Source organism: Nicotiana tabacum, chromosome 8 (genome assembly GCF_000715075.1).
Source record: "Nicotiana tabacum cultivar K326 chromosome 8, ASM71507v2, whole genome shotgun sequence".
In the NCBI taxonomy this organism is placed as follows: domain Eukaryota; kingdom Viridiplantae; phylum Streptophyta; class Magnoliopsida; order Solanales; family Solanaceae; genus Nicotiana; species Nicotiana tabacum.
Genome location: NC_134087.1, coordinates 91,626,509 through 91,648,677, shown reverse-complemented (window position 1 = coordinate 91,648,677; position 22,169 = coordinate 91,626,509). Strand labels below are relative to the sequence as shown.

General features: G+C 37.2%; 1 protein-coding gene across 2 annotated transcripts; it reads right to left on the bottom strand.

Annotated features, from left to right (window-relative positions):
- Positions 1–3,772: 3,772 nt before the first annotated feature.
- On the bottom strand, positions 3,773–11,219 carry LOC107791084 (U-box domain-containing protein 13). Of its 2 annotated transcripts, XM_016613088.2 has the most exons (5): positions 10,648–10,779; positions 6,934–7,170; positions 6,708–6,824; positions 6,155–6,604; positions 3,773–5,288 (listed from the first exon to the last, which is right to left on the bottom strand). In XM_016613088.2, exons 3-5 carry the CDS (start codon positions 6,801–6,803, stop codon positions 4,128–4,130), a joined length of 1,707 nt encoding a protein of 568 aa, XP_016468574.1. In that variant the 5' UTR covers positions 6,804–6,824; positions 6,934–7,170; positions 10,648–10,779; the 3' UTR covers positions 3,773–4,127. The 2 variants fall into 2 exon arrangements, with proteins under 2 accessions (XP_016468574.1, XP_016468568.1); XM_016613082.2 differs by lacking the exon at positions 6,934–7,170 and having other exon boundaries at positions 10,648–11,219.
- Positions 11,220–22,169: the final 10,950 nt, after the last annotated feature.

Sequence of the window (22,169 nt, the reverse complement as noted above, 5' to 3'; positions counted from 1 at the left end):
CGGATGAACTGAAGATTTAAGAAAATCGAAAGGAATAAAAAGAGGAAAGAGATGAACTGCAAAGTTGGCTACTGACCATATAGACCTCTTTTCCTGAAATGATATTTTTAATGACTTATACTTCATTTTCCAGTATGACCGTTTTCTTTGAGACAAATTTTTTTTTTTTTTTTTAATTTAGGGGTGGGGGAAGGGGAAGCGAGGGGATTATAAGGCGGGGAATTAAACCCTCACCAAAGATAAATGTTTAGGTAGTCCACCAACTGAGTTGTTAAAGATTACTCCCCATCGTTTGGAGACATTGTCAGTACTTTATCGAGTTTATTGATTTAGGATTTGAATACACTCGTAATTTTGTTCCCACCAACAATTACGTGTTCACCTTAAGTAGGCAAGCAGAGATGAGATGCGATGCTGAGGGCAGAAACTAAAGTTGTTTGGCCTCGAACAGAAAAGGGAACGTTTTAATTTCACCTTTAAAATAGGCAGAATGCCTAATACCCCGTTAAACTAGACACAAATTATTTGATAATTGTTACCCCATAAACACTGGTGTAGCAAAGAACATAGATACATTCTCTTTTAGGCGCGTGGAAGTGAAAACATATTGAAAAATCAGCTTTCAAATGGACTACTTTTTAACCGTAAAATTATCACATAATCATACACAATGATTTATTTGTTACAATTGTATATTTCTTCTTGTTTTATGTTACAATGCATACTTTACTCTAATTATTTATTTTCTTTTGATTTCTTCTATAGATACAATGTCTATTTGTTGGAACTGTGTATTTCTCCTTTTTTTTGTGGGCCAAATTTGGCTGGAACACAATCATTTTACCAAATTAAAAAGTTCTAACCAAAATAATAGAACACCAACAGTATATTTCTTTTTATTTTTTCTTCATATTCATTGGCTATTTATTTCAACTTTGTATTTTTTTTTTCAGATCAAGTCAGTATAAATTTTTTGGCTAGAGCTCAATCATTTTCTACCAGATAAAAAAGATATAGAAAAAATAATAAAATTGCAACTGTATAATTTTTATTTCCTTATTAGATGCAACAGCCATTTTATTTTAACAGTGTATTCTTTATTTTTCGGGAAAAGTCTGTATAAAATACTTGCTTAGAGCTCCATAATTTTTAGCTAAGTCAAAAAAGTTAGCCAGAATTATGAAGTTCAAACTGTGTGTTTTTATATCTCTTTTAGATGCAATGTCTATTTTTTTTTCAATTGTGCATTTCTTTTTTCTTAGGCAAAATTTGAAAAATTTAACTGAAACTTCATTATTTTTAGCCAAAAGTTTTAGCCTAATTAGTGGAGTTCTAGCTAAATTTTATATGAAAAAGATGATCTAAATAATTAATAAATTTAAATAGGTAAAAATATATTGTATTACTAAAAATTCAAATGGACACAAAAATCCATGTGGCATGTGCATGTATGTCACTTTTCTAGGATCAAATCGTCCAGAGATAACAATTGTCTGAATAGCCGATAGACTATTAATAGTTTAAGAATATAACCACTAATTCATGTTAAGTTTAGAAGGATTTTAAGATATTATGCCTTTAAAATAAGATGAAGATTCCGGTGGCTCATCGTTTCGTCCAATTAGCATTCACATGGACGTTAGTTTTAACTTAGATTTGAATTTTCCGTTATCTTTATATGTTTTTGTAGTCATGGACAAAAAGTGACAGCAAAAAGTGACACACTTCAACTTGAAGGACTATTTATGTTAAAGGCTAAGCACCTAAGAGTGATAAATAAAGTGTATGTAAACCTTGAAGATAATGAATGTATCCCAACACAAACACACAAAAAAACTAGGGATTTTTACCTATCTATACCATATATCAAATTTTATTACCAAAAATGTTTATAATTTGTTATTTACCCGTGTAGTCCATACTTTTACTACAAATTATATACCAATCCAAAAATAGGTAGATTTTGCCATAAAAAAAGCCCTAAAATGAGGCACCAGATCTGCGTGTGATTCTGTCAACATCAAATTCGAATTGCTGCGTAATTCTCTCCTTCCTCAACGGAAAGAGATCTCTCTTCTCTCACTCAACTACAATTCTCAAAAAACGCAAGCTACTGAAGCTCCAGTAATCAAACGGAAAGGAGATTTATGTTCTTCATCTTCATCTTCATCTTCATCTGTTCTTCCATATATTTTCCACCATTGATAGCCATTAAAAAGCTTGAAAGCTTTGAATTCAAATTTGGGTTTTCAAAAATCATTATTTGTTTGGATTGGGTGTTGTTGTAAATAATTCGGAATATGTTTAGGAGTTTATATCTCAATTTTGAGGGGTTTTGGTGAAGATTAGACTTGGTTTTGACTGAATTTTAGATTGAAACTCGAAGAAGAAGAAGAAGAAGAAGAAGAAGAAGAAGAAGAAGAAGAAGACGTATTTCCAGAAATTGTAGTTAAATTGTAGAATTGTAGATATATTGTAGATAAATTGTAGATAAATTGTAGATAAATTGTAGATGAATTGTAGATTGGGAAGACTAAAACTTCTACAAATCTTCTACAATTATGTCGAAAATGCCAATTATGCTACAATTGAAATGAGAATTTGGATATTAAAATTCAATGTATCTATTTTGTAGATATCTTGTAGATAAATTGTAGATTATTTGTATTCTGATTGTAGATGCATTATTTTCTGTTTTCACAAATCCAAAACGACTAAAGCTTCTACAAAATCTTCTGCAAAAAATAGTCTACAATTTATCTACAATTTTTCTAATTTGACTACAATTTGACTACAAAATATCTACAAATTCTGGAAATATGTCTTCCTCATCTTCTTCTTCGAATTTCAATCGACTGTGTTAACCAGTAACCTTCAACCACTGTCCAAAAAAAAATAGGTCAAAGAATTTCGAACTCTCTGCCATTATTATTTCTAGTGGGAATTCAAGCGGTTGGATCAAAGAATTTAAAATTTTCTTGTGAATCTGAAAATATGATATTCTTCGACGGTGGTGGGCAGTTGGGGATGATCAACGAGAGGAAGCATAGGAGCATCGTGAGTTGTGTGTGTGTTGTGAACAGTTGAGATGAAAGAAAAGAGAAAGTGGGAAGATACAGTCCTATAATTATGCCTAATATAAATGAACCCTTAATTATATCCCTAATTTGAATTATGGTATAGAAATGGTAATTTGGTATGCTTAAATGTAATAAACACAAACCTTAAACATTGAGAGTAATAATGTTTGATATATGGTATAGATAGGTAAAAATTCCAAAAAACTACCCAATTGCTAGGCAAAGTTATACGGTACTTGTGTTGACAGGAGGCAGTAAATATCTAGTGGGGTAGTTGATTCACATATGTCTTATGCAATTGTATTTATTAAATGTAGCAGGTACTCGTTGGAAAAATCAAAGTGCTCACAAGCTCGTAAAAACAAATTTTTGTTAAAGTAAAGTATTAGGACCAAATAAATCTTCCCATATATGCAAAACACTATTTTGATCGTTTTCTCTTTAAGTAAGATTGCTCCACTCGAATAGCTCAAAACTGATTTCGGCTATAGTGAATTCAAAGTTCAAACTGTTTCCTGCGGTTGATTGTGAAACAGTCCATAAAGCAGGTAGATTGTTACCTGTTAAAGTGGACTTTCAATTATTTTGAACTGATTAAATGAGATCTGCTTCCATGATACCCAGTTGAGCAACAAACAGAATATATGTGCTGTACTGCTTTCTGGGTTTGACAAGAGTTGGGGCAAAAATACTGATTTCTTATTCTATCAAGAATATGACTAATCAAGGGAAGTAATGGAACAAGGTTTATTCTAATAGAAAGCATCTCCTCCTATAAAAACTGAGGAAGATGCCACTTGTACATGTATTATACTGGTACAATTGACATTCAATATTGTCAAAGCTGTTTGTGTTTTTTCAGTTTTTACTCTCAGTCCATGGCCTTTTTTCATGGGAGTGTATACACCTCAACCCCGGAAAATAAATGAAGAATTTGATGGAGGTGACAGGTGATCTTCCACCCATTCTCCCACACCTAAACCCCTTTCTTAAATCAATGCTATAAAAACCAAGCAAAGATAAATATAACAGGAAGACAAAAAACATTCAGCTGTCCAGGGAATCTGTGGATGAGGGTGGCGACTGTGAAAGCTGGTTATGAATTTGAGCATGGACTGGAGCTTCAGCTTGTAACTGGGGCTGCTTTTGCTGCTCAGCATATCTGTTTATTCGTTCAAGCAACTGAGTTGCTTTTCGTTTGCCCCTATCAGTGCCATTTTGTACTAAATCTAGCAACGGCCCCATTACTTCTAGCTCCTGAACCTCTACTATATGATGTTGGTCCCCAGAACAGAGATGTACCAAAACTGCAACTGCATTTTCTTTGTTCCTGGGAGACCCATTTGCGATCACATTTACCAAAACAGGAACTGCCCCTGCAGCTCCAATGGCTGCCTTCCCTTCTGGGTGACTAGCCAATATCGCTAAAATGGCAAGTGCTTCATCGACCATACCACCTTGAGGTTCCGTAAGCAGCTGCATTAGAGTGGGCACAACTCCAGCCCTTACTGCCTTGCCCTTGTTCCCTTGATAAATGCACAGATTGAAAAGTGCGGTAGCTGCATCTTTCTTCCCTCTCTGGGTGCCATCACTTAGTAATGTCACAAGTGGAGAAATTGCTCCATAAGTACCAATTATGACCTTATTTTCATCTATAACAGAAAGGCTAAATAGGGCGGCTGCCGCATTTTCACGTGCTTCCATGCTCCCCTTCTTAAGCACATGGACGATACCAGGCACTGCCCCTGATGTTACAATGCTCCGTTTGTTATCCTCACAAATAGAGAGGTTAAGTAGTGCTGTAACAGCATGCTCTTGGATCCGAGAATCGGGTGTGGAAAGAAGGTCGACGAGCAGAGGAATAGCACCTGCTTCAGCTATTGCAACACGATTATCAGCATTGCGCTTAGCAAGTAGGCGGATTTCACCTGTGGCAGAGAGCCGATCTTCAGGTTTGCCAGATGTGAGCTTTCTCAGGAGATCTTCTATCTTTGAGTGCTCAGCAGGCGTGCATGCGGATGTTGCCTTATTGGGTAAACTACCTGGTCGTTTGGGTGGTTCAACCCCATTCGCTTCACACCACTGTGCTATGAGGCTAAGCAACACATAGTTTGGAGTGAGAGTATTGCTTGTGAGGACTTGTTGTGTCTTGGGACAAGTTCTATGCCCTGCTTCCAGCCACTTCTCAATAGAAGAACGCTCATAAGTCTGGAGTGGAGGAAACCATATTTATTGTTAGCAAACTACGATATGGAATGATAACTACAGTTCAAATTTAGCCTACCAACATGAAACCACATCTTCCATGAACATAAGGTCTATAAGGCATGTGCCTCATAGAGAAGTAGCATAGATGCGACATAAATCCTGCATCAAGATTCTGGCAGAATATATAATTGCTCAGGAAATAATCTCATAAATCAGCAAGGACCATATAACAATAAAATTGAACACGAATCACCTGTCTGTCTATACTTTTCAGCATATGAATCAGTCTACTTTACTGATTGAAAGAGAAACAAACAATAATCACTGTCTACCTTATTCCTCCTTTCTCTATTTAAAGTGATAAAACTGATTTCAAAGCACTTCACGGAAAATGATTGAAAATGTGCTGGATCTGAGAGCTTGTCACAATTAATTATAAAGGGGCAAAATGTTCCATCTGCCTCTACTAGCAAGAGCCAGAGAGATATTGGGTGTAGGAGCCACTGGTATTAAAGTTATTACTTCATACACATGTTATAGTCCCGCTAGAAGATGGAGGATAGCTTCTTCCATGATCATTTAGGTTATATTTACTCTACTTACTGGAAAAAAAGAGAGAAGGAAACAAGACGAGGAACCTGCAGCACTTGAATGAAATGATTATGGCCTGGTTTTGACAGTCTGAGTCACATCCATGCATGCACCAATACAAGATAATAATTATGTATCCTCACAAATGCAAGATAGAAGAAACGGAAGGACTCTGTTAAAAACATCTTTGCTGTCATCAGGAAGCAAGAGAAATGGATAATAAGGCAACCAATTTTAACGGGGAAAAAAGCAAGATAAAGATCCAATAATGGTACCTGCCCAGATGAAACAATGACAGGGTCTTTCATCAATTCCAGGGATATAGGACACCGAAAATCATCAGGTATTACTGGGGCCTTATAAGTTGTCCCTGTAGATGCTTGTCCGCTACAAGTTGAAGACTTCTCCCTCGAAGAAGAATCACTCTCTGGATTCTCAGTCAGCACAAAGACCTTCATTTTCCTCAATATTACTGACATCTTCTCTATCCTCTCCTCTATATCGTCGCCAGTAGCAGTGATCATTCCATGCAAAGCACATGACTCTTGTGTGAGATCATCTATTCCAGTCAGCTGTAACTTCTCAACCAATTGCCTTAGGACAACTGGATCTATAGCAGCATCAATACTCTTACTATAAATGGACAATAGATCCTCATGTAGTTCGGTACCAGGCGTATCAACCCTTCCTTTGGCTCTTTGGAACTGAGAAAGAACAAGCTCTACCTGGAAATTGAAGCCACAGATGGAAAAGAATAATTGCATAACTGCACATCAAGAGATGAAACCATCCACAATAAATGAAGACTTAATGAGGTAATGCTTTTACCTGCTCTTTAACTTCATCAGAAATGTCAAGCTCTTCATAATGAACTCCACTTAAAGCTTGTTCTAGCTGAGCTGTCACTTCGTGAAATTTATTCATTATCTGCTCCCTTTCTAACACCTGCAAAGAGAAATTCCTAGAATTGAGCTTTACTCTGTAGGCCAAGATAGGGCCTATGTTTCAGTTAAACATACAGTGCTCTGCAAGGACTAAAGTTAATCACTCATACATGTATGCAGTTGAAATAGAAATCTGCTCAATACGCAACACCAGCTATGATCCAAATGATGGCTGTGAGAATCATTTTACCATGCAAACTCTTGATTAGTAGATGTAAAAGCGGCACTTCAGGGAGAAGAAATGAGGACATCTTGATGACCTAAAAGCCGTGGATCGGGCATGCTATTAAAGGCTCACTTTAAGGTAGCAGAATAATAGCTTCCAAATCCATTAAAGAGTCCTCTCCCTAAAGAAAACAACTATTCCATTATCAGTTTACAACATAATGCCCCAACAGGGAGAGACTTACCAAAGTGAACTACTAAACGGTTGAGATGCCAGTAATGTAATAAGAGAGTGAGTGTTGGGCCTTTAACACCCAACTTCTCCACAACAAGAGTGCCAAAATGCAGATGTTAAATAGATGTGCATCTTATAAGATTAGACAAGGTTAGGATTGATCACATTTGACAGAAGAGGTACAAGTAGCACACTACACGCATAAAGGATAAACTGAAGAAGGTCGCCTGACATGGTTTGGTCATGTCCTAATAGATCTCCAAATGTACTACCCTGTAAGTAGGGGTGTCCATTCGAATCGGTTTATCGATAAATCGAATCGATTATTTGTTATCGGTTTATCGATATCGGTTTATCGATTTCGATTTCGAAATTTTCCTTATCAAGTTATCGATTTCGATTTTGTCCTCTTCGGTTATCGGTTTATCCGGTTTATCGATAAACCGATAAGATATACTAAAAAGACAAAAAAAAAATTAATTAATTTTTTTTTACCCTTATTCTATAATACCTTTCCCTTTACCCTAAGTCCCTAACCCTATTATTTCCTCACCACATTTAAGGAATGATCATATTTAAAGCTCAAGGGAGTGAAGTTCAAATTAATGGAAAACAGAATTAGCCGTGATGATGTATTTTTTTTATACCGTTGGAGTGTTGGTGGCATATATTTGATCCCTTACTTAAGTTTCGTTGCATGTGCTTGTTGACACAATTTTTATGTTATAAATGGCGTTCGTCTTATTTTAGCTTCTTTTTGTCCATATTAGTTAGGCGTGTTTATAGCGATATACTTTCCGTGGAATCCTGCAAATTCTCTTATTGGTGTAATCGATAACCGAATCGATAAGCCCCAAAAATCGATAAATCGAAATCGAAAAAATCGAAACCTTATTGAAACGATAACGATAAGCATATGTACAAATCGATAATCGATAAGTAATTATCGATAAGGGTCAAAATCGAATCGATAAATCGAATGCACACCCCTATACCTATGTCATAGATAAGCCCCGATAAAAATATTAAAAAGGAAAGGTAGCCCTAAATTAAATGAAAAAAGTTAGCTAACACACAGACAGTATCACCATCCATGCAGACTTATCGAAAGTGCAAAACATAATGGAAGCAAAAGATTGATAATTGGAATTAAAGCTTAGTTGCGTTGGTAGACTTACATCAGGTTTGGTGTTTCACTACAGGTCTTTTAGTTTGTTTAGATATTTGTACATAGAAAATGTAAAGAATCTCTAGTATTCAAGAAACTGTAATTGGTAGGATAATGAATATTAGAATGGGACAAGCCCAATGGAGTGGAATAGATATTGAGGATCATAGACTCAACGACAACTAGTTTGGGATTGAAGAGTATTAGTTGTTGTAGAAAGCCCCAATAGCAATTGTCAAAAGACAGCTGTCAGCTATAGGAATGACATGATGTCCTCCTCTATTTCTTTTTTCTTTTAGATCTTTTTGGATAAGATTTTTTTGTAATTTTTTTTTAACGATCTCATAAGCAAAGTTTAACATTTTTGACACTTACTGATGTTGCACGTGTTATGAGACATCTTTACCTGACTTGAGTTGTCACAAGCCTTTTGTTGAAGAGATAATTAACTAATCAAATGTATTCTCTCTCTAATAACTTAAGTATTTCGATGAGATGGTCACACACTTCAACATGGATCTTTTTGGCTAAGATTTTTTTTATTTTTTTTACGATCTCATAAGCAAAGTTTAACATTTTTGACACTTACTGATGTTGCATGTGTTATGAGACATCTTTACCTGACTTGATCTGTCACAAGCCTTTTGTTGAAGAGATAATTAACCATCCAATGTATTCTCTCTCTAATAACTGAAGTATTTCGATGAGATGGTCACACACTTCAATATGGTATCACAGCAGGCAGAGGTCTTGGGTTCGTGTCTCACCACCACCCATTATTAAAATAAGATCAACATGCTTGGTTAATGAAAGAGGTCATGCAGGCATGCACATGAGGGAGAGCGTTGAAAACACAATTAACTGAATAAATATGCGCTCTCACTAATAACCTAAACTTTTAGATGAGATGGTCAAACACTTCAATACCCTTTAATTCCTACATGTTCAGTTCAAAATTTCGATCATCACATATTTAACTTAAAAGAGGACATAAAATCTTTCAGTCCCTGCATTGCAACTCTATTCAGCTTCCATGTATTAGCTTCTCTATCAAGATGCTGCAACTATTTTCATTTCAAAAGAACTTACTTTAAAATCATTCTAACAAAGAAAGTCTAATCCAATGTGAGATCCCGAATAGGCAAGTACACATCAAACATTTCATGATAAATGCATGGATTCTTCTCTTTCCTAGTTTGCATTTTAATCTCATTCACTGTCAGCTCCCCACTTTTTGAAAGTAGGAGAGGGAGATGAACCAGAAAAGTTCAACAAAAGGGTTCAGCCATATAGCAAGTACCATTTCCGCTAGCATACTGAACATGCCAACCTTGTTGGTGTTGCATTTCCTCAATAAAAACAAAAGGCTAAACGAATAGGCAATGATATGTAATCATTGCATAGGAAACGAGAGCATTTCTAAGAGGTTTGGTGGCAACAGGTAGTGGATTTCTCCACAAACTTAAGTATTGAGAGCAGAAATAATAGCACAACCTTCTGATGGTGTGCAATAATCAAAGGACCAATTCATAAAACCACACATCCTAGCCGATTGAACTCCTCATCATCCAGCAACTTAAGACTTGTCGACTCCCCTTGTTACAAGATCAAGAATCTTCACAAGGTACCATTGCATTGAGCCTTTATGGATTACAATTTGGTTTGTACAACATGGCAAAGGCATTGTTAAGAATTCAAATTATCAGGCCATAGGATCTTTTTTAAATGGTAATCATGCCAAGGAGAACAGAAGTTGCAGTGTAGAGGTTAAACAAGCGAATGTTACTTCAATATGAGTTAACGAAGTCATAAATAGGAGCTCAACTATGCTTTAGGGAAGTTAACGAGGTTGTGAATTCCTTGTCCAGGCACTCCCAACACCTACAAACATCATAAGTTTTTGATACTTCTAAAAACCTGCCGTGTATCACCAGAGAACTAATCAAACTTGAGAAAATGTAGTGTCCTTTTGGATTCAGACAATATAGGGATTTATTGAAAATTCTTCGGATTGGAGTGGATATGCCCATTGTTCATCTAGATATATGGCTTTGCATCCCCTCCTACACACTGGAGTTTAATTGACAGGTAACTGTGCAGTTTCAATCAATAGATCTATCAACAACTACGTCTCAATTCCAACTAGTTGAGCTCAAAATTATGAATCCTCTATGTAATGGTAGCATAAATCAAGTAAAATTCCTAAAGTAAAACCAAAAAAGCAGAAAAAATAATAATAATAATGGGAACACGCACCAGATAAATCTTACTTCCTTCGCTACCGAATTTGAGCAAATCCTTAGTTGATTCAAGAGCTTCCTTCAGTGAAACAAGTGCTTTTATCGAGTCTTCAGAAACTGGCACGTCATTATCTCGAATCTCTTCGAACATTGGAATCAACAACTTGAGCCTCCTTCCCAGATTGCAGTACTCTTTCTTCACTGAAATCCTGAACTCCGAAATGCCTGATATTTCATTCACTATCTCAATCAGCTTTTGCGCCAACGCTCTTTTTTCTTCTCCCATTGCTTTGAAGATCCACAATTTCTCAAAGAAAAAATTCAAGCGAAAATTTAAAGAAAATGAATTGTTTAAAGAACCTATAAATATGAGCTAAAGTGAGCTGGAGTATGATTTGTTTTTTTTTTTGGCGTGGCGGCTAAAACAAGCTGTTAATGAAGTTTTACCGGAGAGAGAAGGCTGAGGATTGTTTGTCGGTTATAGCTAACGGCGGTGAAAATAGGAATGGAATGTGGGGTAACTGGACGAGTGAAGAAGAAAGCAGGCAGCAGCCTTTTATTTGGTGATTTTCAGTAACCGTTTGCCTCGTCTCACTTGCCTGTATGAGTGAGCTGTAAATTCTTTCTGTATTTTAACTCGAAGGAAATATACTCTCTAATTTATTAATTAATTTATTTATTGGAGTGTTTGATTGTCATGGGCGGCTTTCCAGCCGTGGCCCATGACCCCTTGGGCGCGCCCCGTGGCGTCCTAGCAAGCTTTCCAATGCCTAGCGCCACGGACAGCCCCGTGGTCTTGGTCGCGCCAGGTGACAAGCGCATGTGCTTCTGTCGCCCCATCGATATTCCTCGCCAGTGCCCAACCGCAGGCGGATGCCAACAGCGTCGCGCGCGCAGACCCTGATGCCAAAGACTATGCTGCTGACAACGGATCTGTTTCTGCCTTATATAAAACTAAGTCTTTTTCATTGTAAATATAGAGTAGTTTTATTCCATGTACTTCCATTATGTTTCTCTAGCTTAATCAAGTCTAGTCTTGTAGCTTTGGTTTATTTTTTTTAATATTATTAGGGGGGATCAAGCAATCAAACTTTCTAGCAAGCAAACAATTTTCTGTACTGGTGTCTCTCCCATCGACACCGCGTTGTCTTTCGGTAATAGCTTTCATTAATGCAATCAAGCTTTCTTTCATTCTCAATTCTCATTCATGTTCTCTCAATTGCTCTTGACATTGGTTTTCCCGTACGGCACTGACAATCTAGTCTAGCGTACGGAGGGGACCTCAGTTGGCGGACAACAACTGCACTGACATCAGTTGCTTAGCCTTACGTCGCCCTTCCAAGGAATTTCAGGAAGGCGTCGCGTAACAGTTGGTATCAGAGCCTAGGCTCGACATCGGACGAGGGAACGCATTGCCATTACCACCATTTCTGACCATGGTGAATCATGGGGACCGCATTGCGGCCCTTGAACAGACCGTCGACGGATTACTGCCCATCATGGATACGGTGCCTGAACTAAGAACCAACCTAGGGCAAAGGTTGGATGACCTGGACCGCAGGGTGCTCCAGGCCGAAGTTGACATAGAAAACATCAGTCGTGACTCCGAGGGAGATCGGCAAACGGCAGCCACAGAGGCAGCCGAAATTTTTGGCAAATTCGAGAGACTCCAATAGGAGCGTGCCGAGGATTTAGCTTACAGGGCACAAGAGGCAGACAGAGTGACTGCCATACAACAAACTATTGACGACTTGACAGACAAGCTCAATGTTGTCAATGTTGCTTTATAGGGCCTGCTGCGGGGTGGTGGAAACCAAATCGGGGGCGCTGCAAACCCCACATCCGCGACACAAAAACTGAAAATTCCTAAGCCAAAGCCATACAGTGGAGCTAGGAATGCCAAGGAAGTGGAGAACTTCATCTTTGACGTCGAACAATATTTCGATGTTGTTGGGGGACTAGAAGAAGCTAAGAAGGTGGCAATTGCTGCCATGTATCTTCAGGGGGATGCTAAACTCTGGTGGCGGGTGAAATACGAAGCCATCAAGGCCGGTGAAGATGCTCTCGAGACATGGGCAGAACTGAAGGCAGCCATACGCCTACAGTTCTTCCCCGAAAATGTTGAATACAATTCAAGGAGAAAGCTACGAGAGCTCCGCCAGACCAAATCCGTGCGGGACTACGTGCGGGAATTCTCCGCACTCATGCTAAGCATACGCGACATGGGGGACAAAGCAAGCTCTTCACTTTCCTAGAAGGGCTGAAACCTTATGCCCGTATGGAGCTACAAAGAAAACGGGTAGATACCCTGTCTAAGGCGATCCAAGCAGCTGAATGCCTTGGGGACTATCAAATGGAAGCTCGGAAGGATAGGCCTCAGTCGCCTGCCCGAGCGGGATTCAAAAGGGGCCAGTCGAGCAATGGTGGCCCTAGCAGAAGTGGGGGAGATCGGGGCTCAACCAAACCTAAGGCTCCCTCCACAAGCAGCAACAGTGTTGCGTCTAACAACAATGATCGGGGGAGGAAGCCTCCTTCAGGATGCCGTCATTGCGGCGGACCACATTGGAACAATGAGTGCCCACATGCACAAATGAACGCCCATCAGACTTTTTATGATGGGACTGATGATGACTCAGATGATGCGGATCAGACTGAACCAGTAGGAGCCTTCAATGCAATTGTTGGCTCCATTTCTGAGGCATTAGCAGAGACTAGTGCTGGTATCCGTAAGAAGAAGGACCCATGTCCAGTCACCAAGAAAGGGAAAAAGAAGGTGGATGAGGAGACTCCTCTTAAGCACGAGAGGACCTTAATGTTCGTTGAGATAAAGGTGAATGGCAAGCCCATTCGGGCCATGGTAGACACGGGTGCTACCCACAACTACTTAGTCTCGACTCAGGTGGAGCACCTTGGTCTAGTTGTAGGGAAAGGTAGAGGCTGTGTCAAGGCTATCAACTCGCCTCCCCAGCCAGTGGGTGGAATAGCCAAAGAAGTACCAGTGAAGCTTGGCCCTTACGAAGGAAAATTCAATCTGCGCGTGGTGATCATAGATGACTTTGAGTTGATAGTTGGATTGGAATTCCTGAGGCAAACCAACACCATGCCTGTACCGTATGCTGACATGTTACTGATGATGGGAGCAAATGGGACCAAGCCCTGCATTATCCCGTGCATGCCCATGAAGATGGCCGTTAAAAACATCTCGGCCTTGCAGTTGAAGAAGGGGGTCAAAAGACATGAACTCACGTTCCTGGCAACCCTCTGCATTGAAGATGTAGAACGCTCATCGGGTCCCATTCCTGAGCCTGTGAAGGAGCTACTACTAGAGTTTGAAGATGTCATGCCACAAGACATGCCAAAGAGACTACCGCCTAGGCGCACTGTGGACCATGAGATTGAGCTGGTGCCGGGCGCGAAGCCACCTGCCCGGGCGCCTTACAGAATGTCACAACCTGAACTCACCTAGCTTCGGAGACAATTGACAGAAATGCTAGACATAGGGATTATCGTGCCCTCCAAATCCCCATACGGGTCCCCTGTGCTATTCCAAAAGAAACATGATGGTAGTCTACGACTCTGTGTGGACTATCGGGATCTAAACAAAATTACTGTGAAGAACAAGTACCCTATTCCGCTAATGGTAGACTTGTTCGATAGACTGGGTGGTGAAATGGCACGGCTATAATGCAGAGGAGAACACTTGGGAGAGGGGAACAAACCTCAAAGCCTACAAGAGCCTAATTGAAGATTATCTTGCAAGTAAGGCGCCGAGGACGTCGCCAACTCAGGTGGGGGAGAATGTCATGGGCGTCTTTTCAGCCGTGCCCCATGACCCCTTGGGCGCGCCTCGTGGCGTCCTAGCAAGCCTCCCAATGCCTAGCGCCACGGACGGCTTCGTGGTCTTGGTCGCGCCAGGTGACAAGCGCGCATGTGCCTCTGTCGCCCCACTGATATCCCTCGCCAGTGCCCAACCGCAGGCGGATGCCAACAGCGCCGCGCGCGCAGACAACGCCGCGCGCGCAGACCCTGATGCCAAAGATTATGCTGCTGACAACGAACCTGTTTCTGCCTTATAGAAAACTAAGTCTTTTTCATTGTAAATATAGAGTAGTTTTATTCCATGTACTTCCATTATGTTTCTCTAGTTTAATCAAGTCTAGTCTCTTAGCTTTGGTTTATTTTTTTAAGTATTATTAGGGGGGATCAAGCAATCAAACTTTTTAGCAAGCAAACAATTCTCTGTACTGGTGTCTCTCCCCCTCAACACCGCGTTGCCTTTCTGTAATAGCTTTCATTAATGCAATCAAGCTTTCTTTCATTCTCAATTCTCATTCTTGTTCTCTCAATTTCTCTTGACATTGGTTTTCTCGTACGGCACTGACAATCTAGTCTAGCGTACGGAGGGGACCTCAGTTGGCGGACAACAACTGCACTGATATCAGTTGCTTAGCCTTACGTCGCCATTCCAAGGAATTTCAGGAAGGCGTCGCGTAACAGATTGGATGTCCAAATCATTTATACAATACTAAAGTTAGAGTCAAACTTTGATAAATCAATTGTTTATATATTGTTTTTTTCTTATTCAAGGCTCTATAGAACCAGTTGAATATATTGAGTATTTCTAGTTTATTTTTCTAAATTTAGTCCATCGAGTTATTAACTCTACTTTAAATATACTAATTAACCATTTTCGGATTAAAAAGAGTTGCGTGAAAACTCATTGTTTATGTGAGACTAGAATTGGGGGTTTTGACACAGTTACCCACAAAAATAAAACTATTTATCCTTATCTACCCATTTATTTTTCTATCCATAAACTAATTATATTTCCTACCCATAATAGTTTTTGTAAAGAATTTTTTCTTTATTCTCCAATTCTTTTTAATTTCTATGCTTCTTTTCTTTTTCTTTTTTTTTCTTTTCTCCTTTTCTTTTTCCTCGTTTTCTTCTTAATTTTTTCCTTTTTACTTTTTTAATTTCATTTAACTTCTTTTTTTATATTCTTTTTTCTCTTCATAATCTAATTTCATTTACCGTTTTTATTATTCTTTTTTATACTATTACTAAAGAAAAATTAAATTGTGTGTCAATTAAATTTAGCTAATACAACCAAAAAATATTAACTAACATATGATACCAGTATAGTATATAGATATACCAACAGGATATACAATTGTACGTAAAGAGTTAAAAAAATTTTAATTCAATTATTAAACTGAAATAATATCGCTTGTCAATAAAAATTTAAAAAAATTCTAAAAGGATCTAATTGTAAGAGTATACCGTTACATTATATAACATTCTATAATATATTTTTTTTGCATTTTTAATTTGCCTCTCACACAGGGTAAAAACTTAAAGCAAATTAAAAGGGAAAGACAAGTGAATTTACGGGTAATAAGTATACTATTATAGTATATTGTATATTATTACAGCATATTGTTACAGTATATTGCATATTATTATAGTATGCTATAACAATATATTGTATACTATAATAGTATACTATTGCAGTATAACTATATACTCCTATAGTATATTGTATACTATAGCAGTATACTGTTAGGTAACTGTGTTCTTTTTCGATTATTACAATATATCGTTGTAGTATATTATATGCTATAACAGTATGCTATTGTAGTATAGCTATATACTTCTACAACATATTGTATACCATAGTAGTATATTGCTATGTAATTGTGTTCTTTTTCGATTTCCGGCTGAAAATTTCGATCTCGATCACTTCAAATCAGCTCCTACTGCGATCAAATTTCAGTATGAATTTCCAAAAAGTAGTATAAGCAATATTTAATAGCAACATGATCATAACTAAAAATTTTCGGGAAATGATCCGAACTAGAATAATTAGCAACGAGAAAATATAAAATTTATAGGGAGGGAGAGAGCATTTTATGGCAAAGAAAGGTATTCAATAGGCGATCATTTCATTCAGCAAGAGAAAATAAAACTACATGCGTGCAGTGAGTTAATTGAATCATAATTTATTGATATTGAGCAAATCTATTTTTTTGTATACACAAAATCATCACATAACTAAACAAAAACTGCTACTCCTTGCTTCCATTAATTATCAATATTTTACTTTGTGAATATTATAAAAATATAGCCTATCAGATAAATAATTTTACTTACGAAGATAGAAGCAAGAACAAAGAGAGAAAATCGATGAAGAGAGAAATAAAATGTTTCTTATCTTGGATTGAAGGAAGAAAGGTCCCGCATAGGTTAGGTATATGTTGGATTTACCCTAAGTTATATGGATAAAACAACTAAAGTTTTGTAGTACTAACATGATTTCAGGCCATTGGTTGCCCCCCAAAAGATACATTTCTTTCCTCCAAAAAACACATTTGTCTCTTTTTCCTTCTTTGGTGAAGCATACATTTGTCAATTCACTAAAATAAAGCTTTGCACAGCAACAAATTAAGAAAGGGGACAAAAATTATTTTATTGGCAATTGCAGAGAAGTACAAATAGAAATTGTTTTGGAACATTTGCTGACAATTAAATAAACGGAGGGGAAAAGTTAATCTTTTTGTAAATAAAGGATAATAAATAATTTTTAAAAAAATTATTCCAAACGTCTCGTTGCAACCAACTATGCCCCTTTCTCTATTCACAGGTACACTCAACAACAACAACTGCTATGCATCAATCCTACACAAATTTAAATCGGTAATATAAATCCTCATTTTCAAGCTCACATATACACTCCATCCAAAAAAAAATGTATAAGAAGAGAAAAATTGGATGTAATTGCGAAAGACCAACAACTCTCTTTTCTCTTATTTTTTCTGGGAATTAAGAACATTATAGATTGAGGAAAATGCTTGGTTTGAAGTTATAAAAATGTATACTTGAAGATGGAATTAAAACAATTATTTGAGTGGTTAAAGTTATGTTTGGCCATAATTTTATTTGAATAAAGTTAAATATTTGTAGGCGAAAATCCATATTTCACTTGACTACTTCTCTATAAGTTTCTAAAATACCTTACTAGTAATTAAGTTTTGAAAGTACTTATACACAAAAATCCAAGCTAATATTTACAAATATTGAAATATTTATGTATGAGTAAATGGGTCCGCTTTTAACATGCATCATGGTTAGTGTGACAAATCCCACCTAAATGAATGCTATAATGACAGCTTGAAAATACATTTTTATTAAAAGTTGCCCTGCTTATTCCTATTGTGTTTAGGAAAAAAGAACTACGAAATGATGTGAGCCTGTTTAAGCTAAGCCATAAAATAACTTAATATTGGATATCTTAGCTTTTTGACTATTTAAATCGACAAAAATAACTTTAGATAATACGGTACTAACCTCTGTTTTAAAAGGCAGAATTGGAACTCGTCCGGGGGTCGTCCCGGGGCGGAGCACTCGTAAAACGCCCCTGAGTTTATGTGTGAGGCTTAGTTCCGTGAGATTTACTTCTTGGCCATCGGGTCTTACGTCCCGGACACGCCCAACGCCCAGCGTACTGGGCTCGCCTAGTAGAACTTTATGCAATTGTATGTAACTAATCTTGTAAATCCTCAAATTTTCTTAATAAATCGGTGACAATACAAAATTATTTTTTTCTTAATCATAAATTATTAAGTTGAGAGTTTTTTTTGTCATAATTAAAATAAAAATTATTGCACGTTATCTACTAAGACATCTATGATAGTTAATTTTAAATAAATCTTTCATTTAAAAATTATTAATTTATTAACTTTTGTTATGTCTTTACTATATAATAGTCCATAATTTTTTTTATAATTATTTTTTCTAAATATTCTTTTTTTATGTTTACGAGATACAATACTTATTAATTTAATAACGCCGTATTAGCTAGTAACTATTTATAAATAATTAGTTATCATGGTATTGTATGATGAATTATGTGTCACTTTATTAACTTGTTGAAACTTAAAAATAAATGATGCTAGAGAATCATATTTAAATTGTGAATTATGTTTTTATATAAATTCTCTTTCAAATAGAAAGCGTATTAAATAAAAGGAGTATTTTAAGAAAAATATTAAATTATAATATCGAAATTCTTTAAGATGCATTACTACTTAAGAGATACATATAAGATTTCGTATCGAATACATTACTTTTGATGTTTGAGTTGTAACGACGTTGCAGCTAATTTGCATATTATGATATTTGTCATACTTTTCGTATTATTCATAGTTGAATTATAATTTATAAATAGATTATTTGTTAAAATTTTGTGATTTTAATGTAATTTTATAATTATTTTTATTTTATACTATCTTAACATTCTTGAAATTAGTAAAATTTAAAGATCTCTGGGACTTACGCCCCATATCTCAGGGTTTACGTCTCGCCTCGTCAGAGGTAGAATGTCTCGCCTCACGCTCGCCTTTTGAAACATTGGTACTAACATTTAACATAGGAATTGGGAAAAATGATAATCATAAAAGGGCCTTAACAAGGACAACTTAACTTTTGAATACATTTTTCGCTATGATTTTCGTCCACTAAATTGAACCAAAACATTAGCATCGAGAATCTTGAAAGCATGTGCCTCATAATTGACTAAGCTATTTCATGAATCTGTCCATACTTTAATTATTTTGCAAGTGGCAGATGAACAGTCTGTGAAAATGATTTAAGAGACATTAGTCAAAGATAAAGAAGATATTATTCCGATAATGTCCATGTTATGCAGAGTTGTATTTTCTTTTCACCAAGTGCAGAGTTCTATTTAATAAAGCTGCTAATTGATTTTCCGTGCACATATTAAATGATTAAGAGATAGTAAAAATTGATATGCAAAACATGTGTTATATGTTTTGAATTTCCAAACATGATCTAAACACCACTTTTAAATTAGTAACTTTGTCGATGCTCCATCACATAAAGTTTATCCGAATATGATGTATGCACAAAATCTTCTATAAGCATAATACATTTGATTTGGTATAACATTACGTATGCCTCTAGAAAAAACTCTTGGTTTTGTCCTTGATCCATAAGTAGGAGTGGCAAAATGGTTAAAAGAAAGAAGTTAATCACCCATATTATCCACTAACAAATGGGTTGGATAATGAACTTTTTAAAAACGAGTCAAATATGGATAAGAACCATATTATCCATTTAGAAAATGGATAACCAATAGGTAACCAATGGATAACCAATGAGTCTAACTTTTAGATTTGTAAAGCTTCAAATTGGGGGTTTTCAAGTTAGGGAGACTAAAAATTCTCCCAAAAGTGATCATATACAAGAAGTCATGGATAATATTGTTACTCATATTATCCGCCGGTTAACCCATTTTTTATTCGTATTAAATATCGGTCGGGTCGAATAATTTATCAGTTTTTTCATTACCCGTTTTCAATACGAACCATATCTGACCCGACCCGCCCGTTTGTCACTCCTATCCATAAGAGAGCTCCAATACGAGAAGTCAATCAAGATATATATTATTCAATCAAAGGTCCAATTGATTACCACTTCCGTATTGAATATATATTTATAGGGTAAAATTGATTTATATTAAATGATCGATAGTAGCGTGACACGTGGAATCAAAAACAGGTAAAAAGTAAATCAAGTAACAACTCGTATCGAGAAAAACATCTGCAGTTGGCATCGGATAAACCCTAAAGGAAGCATTATCAACGTGAGCAGATCGAATATTTGTCACCGGATAGCATCTAATGAAGAATATTTCTTAGCATTAAATGGGGAGTCGTTGTAGAGAATATTTGCATTCATGGCCTACCGTTACATATTCATCAATGACCCCTTTATTGTTATTTAAGAAGGGCTTGGTCCTAGGATTTTGTTTCCCTAGGTATAACTATAAATAATAGGTTGCACAGCCATTGTAACACGTGAATTCTTTGCAGAACTTACGATATATTTCATTCTCAAGCTTAATCAAATAACTTTATTAGCTCTTTTATATTATTTTTATTTCTGTCCTCGGGGCCAAGTTTGTCATTTCCTTCGATTTTAACTGCTCAGTCTTATTTTTAATCTTATTTATTTGTCATTTTTTTATCAAATCAGTTCACTTGTCTATAAACCATATAAAAAATTCAATTGTACCATTTTGAGAGTAACAATTTGGCGCCCATCGTAGGGCTTAGAGAGTTGCGTAATCGATTGATCCTACTAACTTGTTTGATTCTTTTTTCCTTAGCAAAAAAACGAGAATGACAGCTAACGATGTCAACATCGCACACAACATTGAGGGGCATGAAATCTACCTCAACATGAGGATTCAATAAGCGACACCCGCAATGAGGGGATGAGGCAACCCCGATACGTGGAGGACAGTACCTTTGACTTGTATGATATCCAACTCCCGATGACGCAGAAGATGAACAGATTGCGAAAATAGTAAGGATCCTAAGAGAGCAACAAAAAGCCATCATGGGTCATCCTTCAAGACAGGATCAGGTAATGATGGAATTAAAGCAGGCGTTGTCAGGCGCTTCTAACAATGCAAGCGGTAGGGGTCCGGTTCCTCCCGGTTTTCCTGCAAATCAAATAGCTCAAGGAGTTGATAACAATACCCCAAGGGGTGAGGTCAGCTTCGAAGGTGCCGGGAGGACTGGTAGCGGATCCGGTAATGATAACGGTAATGATCCCTTCAAATTCAAGCTCATAAGACTCATGAGGGAAATGAACGAACAGATGGATCAAAACGTGAAGAAGTTTCACGCCTGAATGGATCAAATTCTGGGCGCACCACCAATTTTGAAGATCCCGAATTCGAAAAAATATACTTAGTTGTCGTTTAAACCGAGTGCAGCACTAGGGTTAATTCCTAAGAAGTTCAAGATGCCAGACATACCAAAATACGATGGGACTTTGGGCCCGCAGGAGCACAGCATAACTTGTACCACGGTTGTGAAGGGAATGATTTGGCTCAACATGAGATCGAATCGATTATGCTGAAGTAAGTTCGAAAAAACCCTCGCAAAGGGGGCCTTGACATGGTATTCACTCTTACCTGAACATTCAATTGACTCCTTTGAGATGCTTGCAGATTCCTTTATTAAGGCCCACAACGGGGCCAGAAAGGACCAAGCCAGGAAGGCGGGCATATTTAGGATCGCACAAGGTGAGTCTGAATTATTACGTGAATTCGTGATTAGGTCCCAAAAAGAAAGGATGTTTCTACCGGCCGTACCAAGAAAGTGGGTAGCTGAGGCGTTCACGAAGGGTTTGAACCCAAGGAGCTCTGACGTCTCCCTAAAGCTTAAGGAAAGCCTGCTCGAATTCCAAGAGACCACATGGGTGGATGTTCATAATCTTTATGTGTCAATAATAAGTATAGAAGATGATTAGCTCGGGTTCCCGGCATTAACCAAGGGGTGGGACCAAGACAAGAACCAGGATAAGTTCAAATGTGATTTTAATGCAGACCGGTGATCTTTTAAAGGACACTTCTTGTCATACGAGATAACCAAAGGATGCAACAGCAAAGGGTTATGGTCCTCGGATAGGTTCGCTCCGGACAGAAGAACTGACCGTGGCCGGAAC

Excerpts from the sequence above, each read along its gene's own strand:
- LOC107791084 (XM_016613082.2), bottom strand. The coding sequence starts at position 10,917 with ATGGGAGAAGAAAAAAGAGCGTTGGCGCAAAAGCTGATTGAGATAGTG. Across the intron at positions 6,605-6,707 it reads CTGATGAAGTTAAAGAGCAG|GTAGAGCTTGTTCTTTCTCA; the intron begins GTAAAAGCATTA and ends TTCAATTTCCAG. Across the intron at positions 5,289-6,154 it reads TCATTGTTTCATCTGGGCAG|ACTTATGAGCGTTCTTCTAT; the intron begins GTACCATTATTG and ends CCTCCACTCCAG.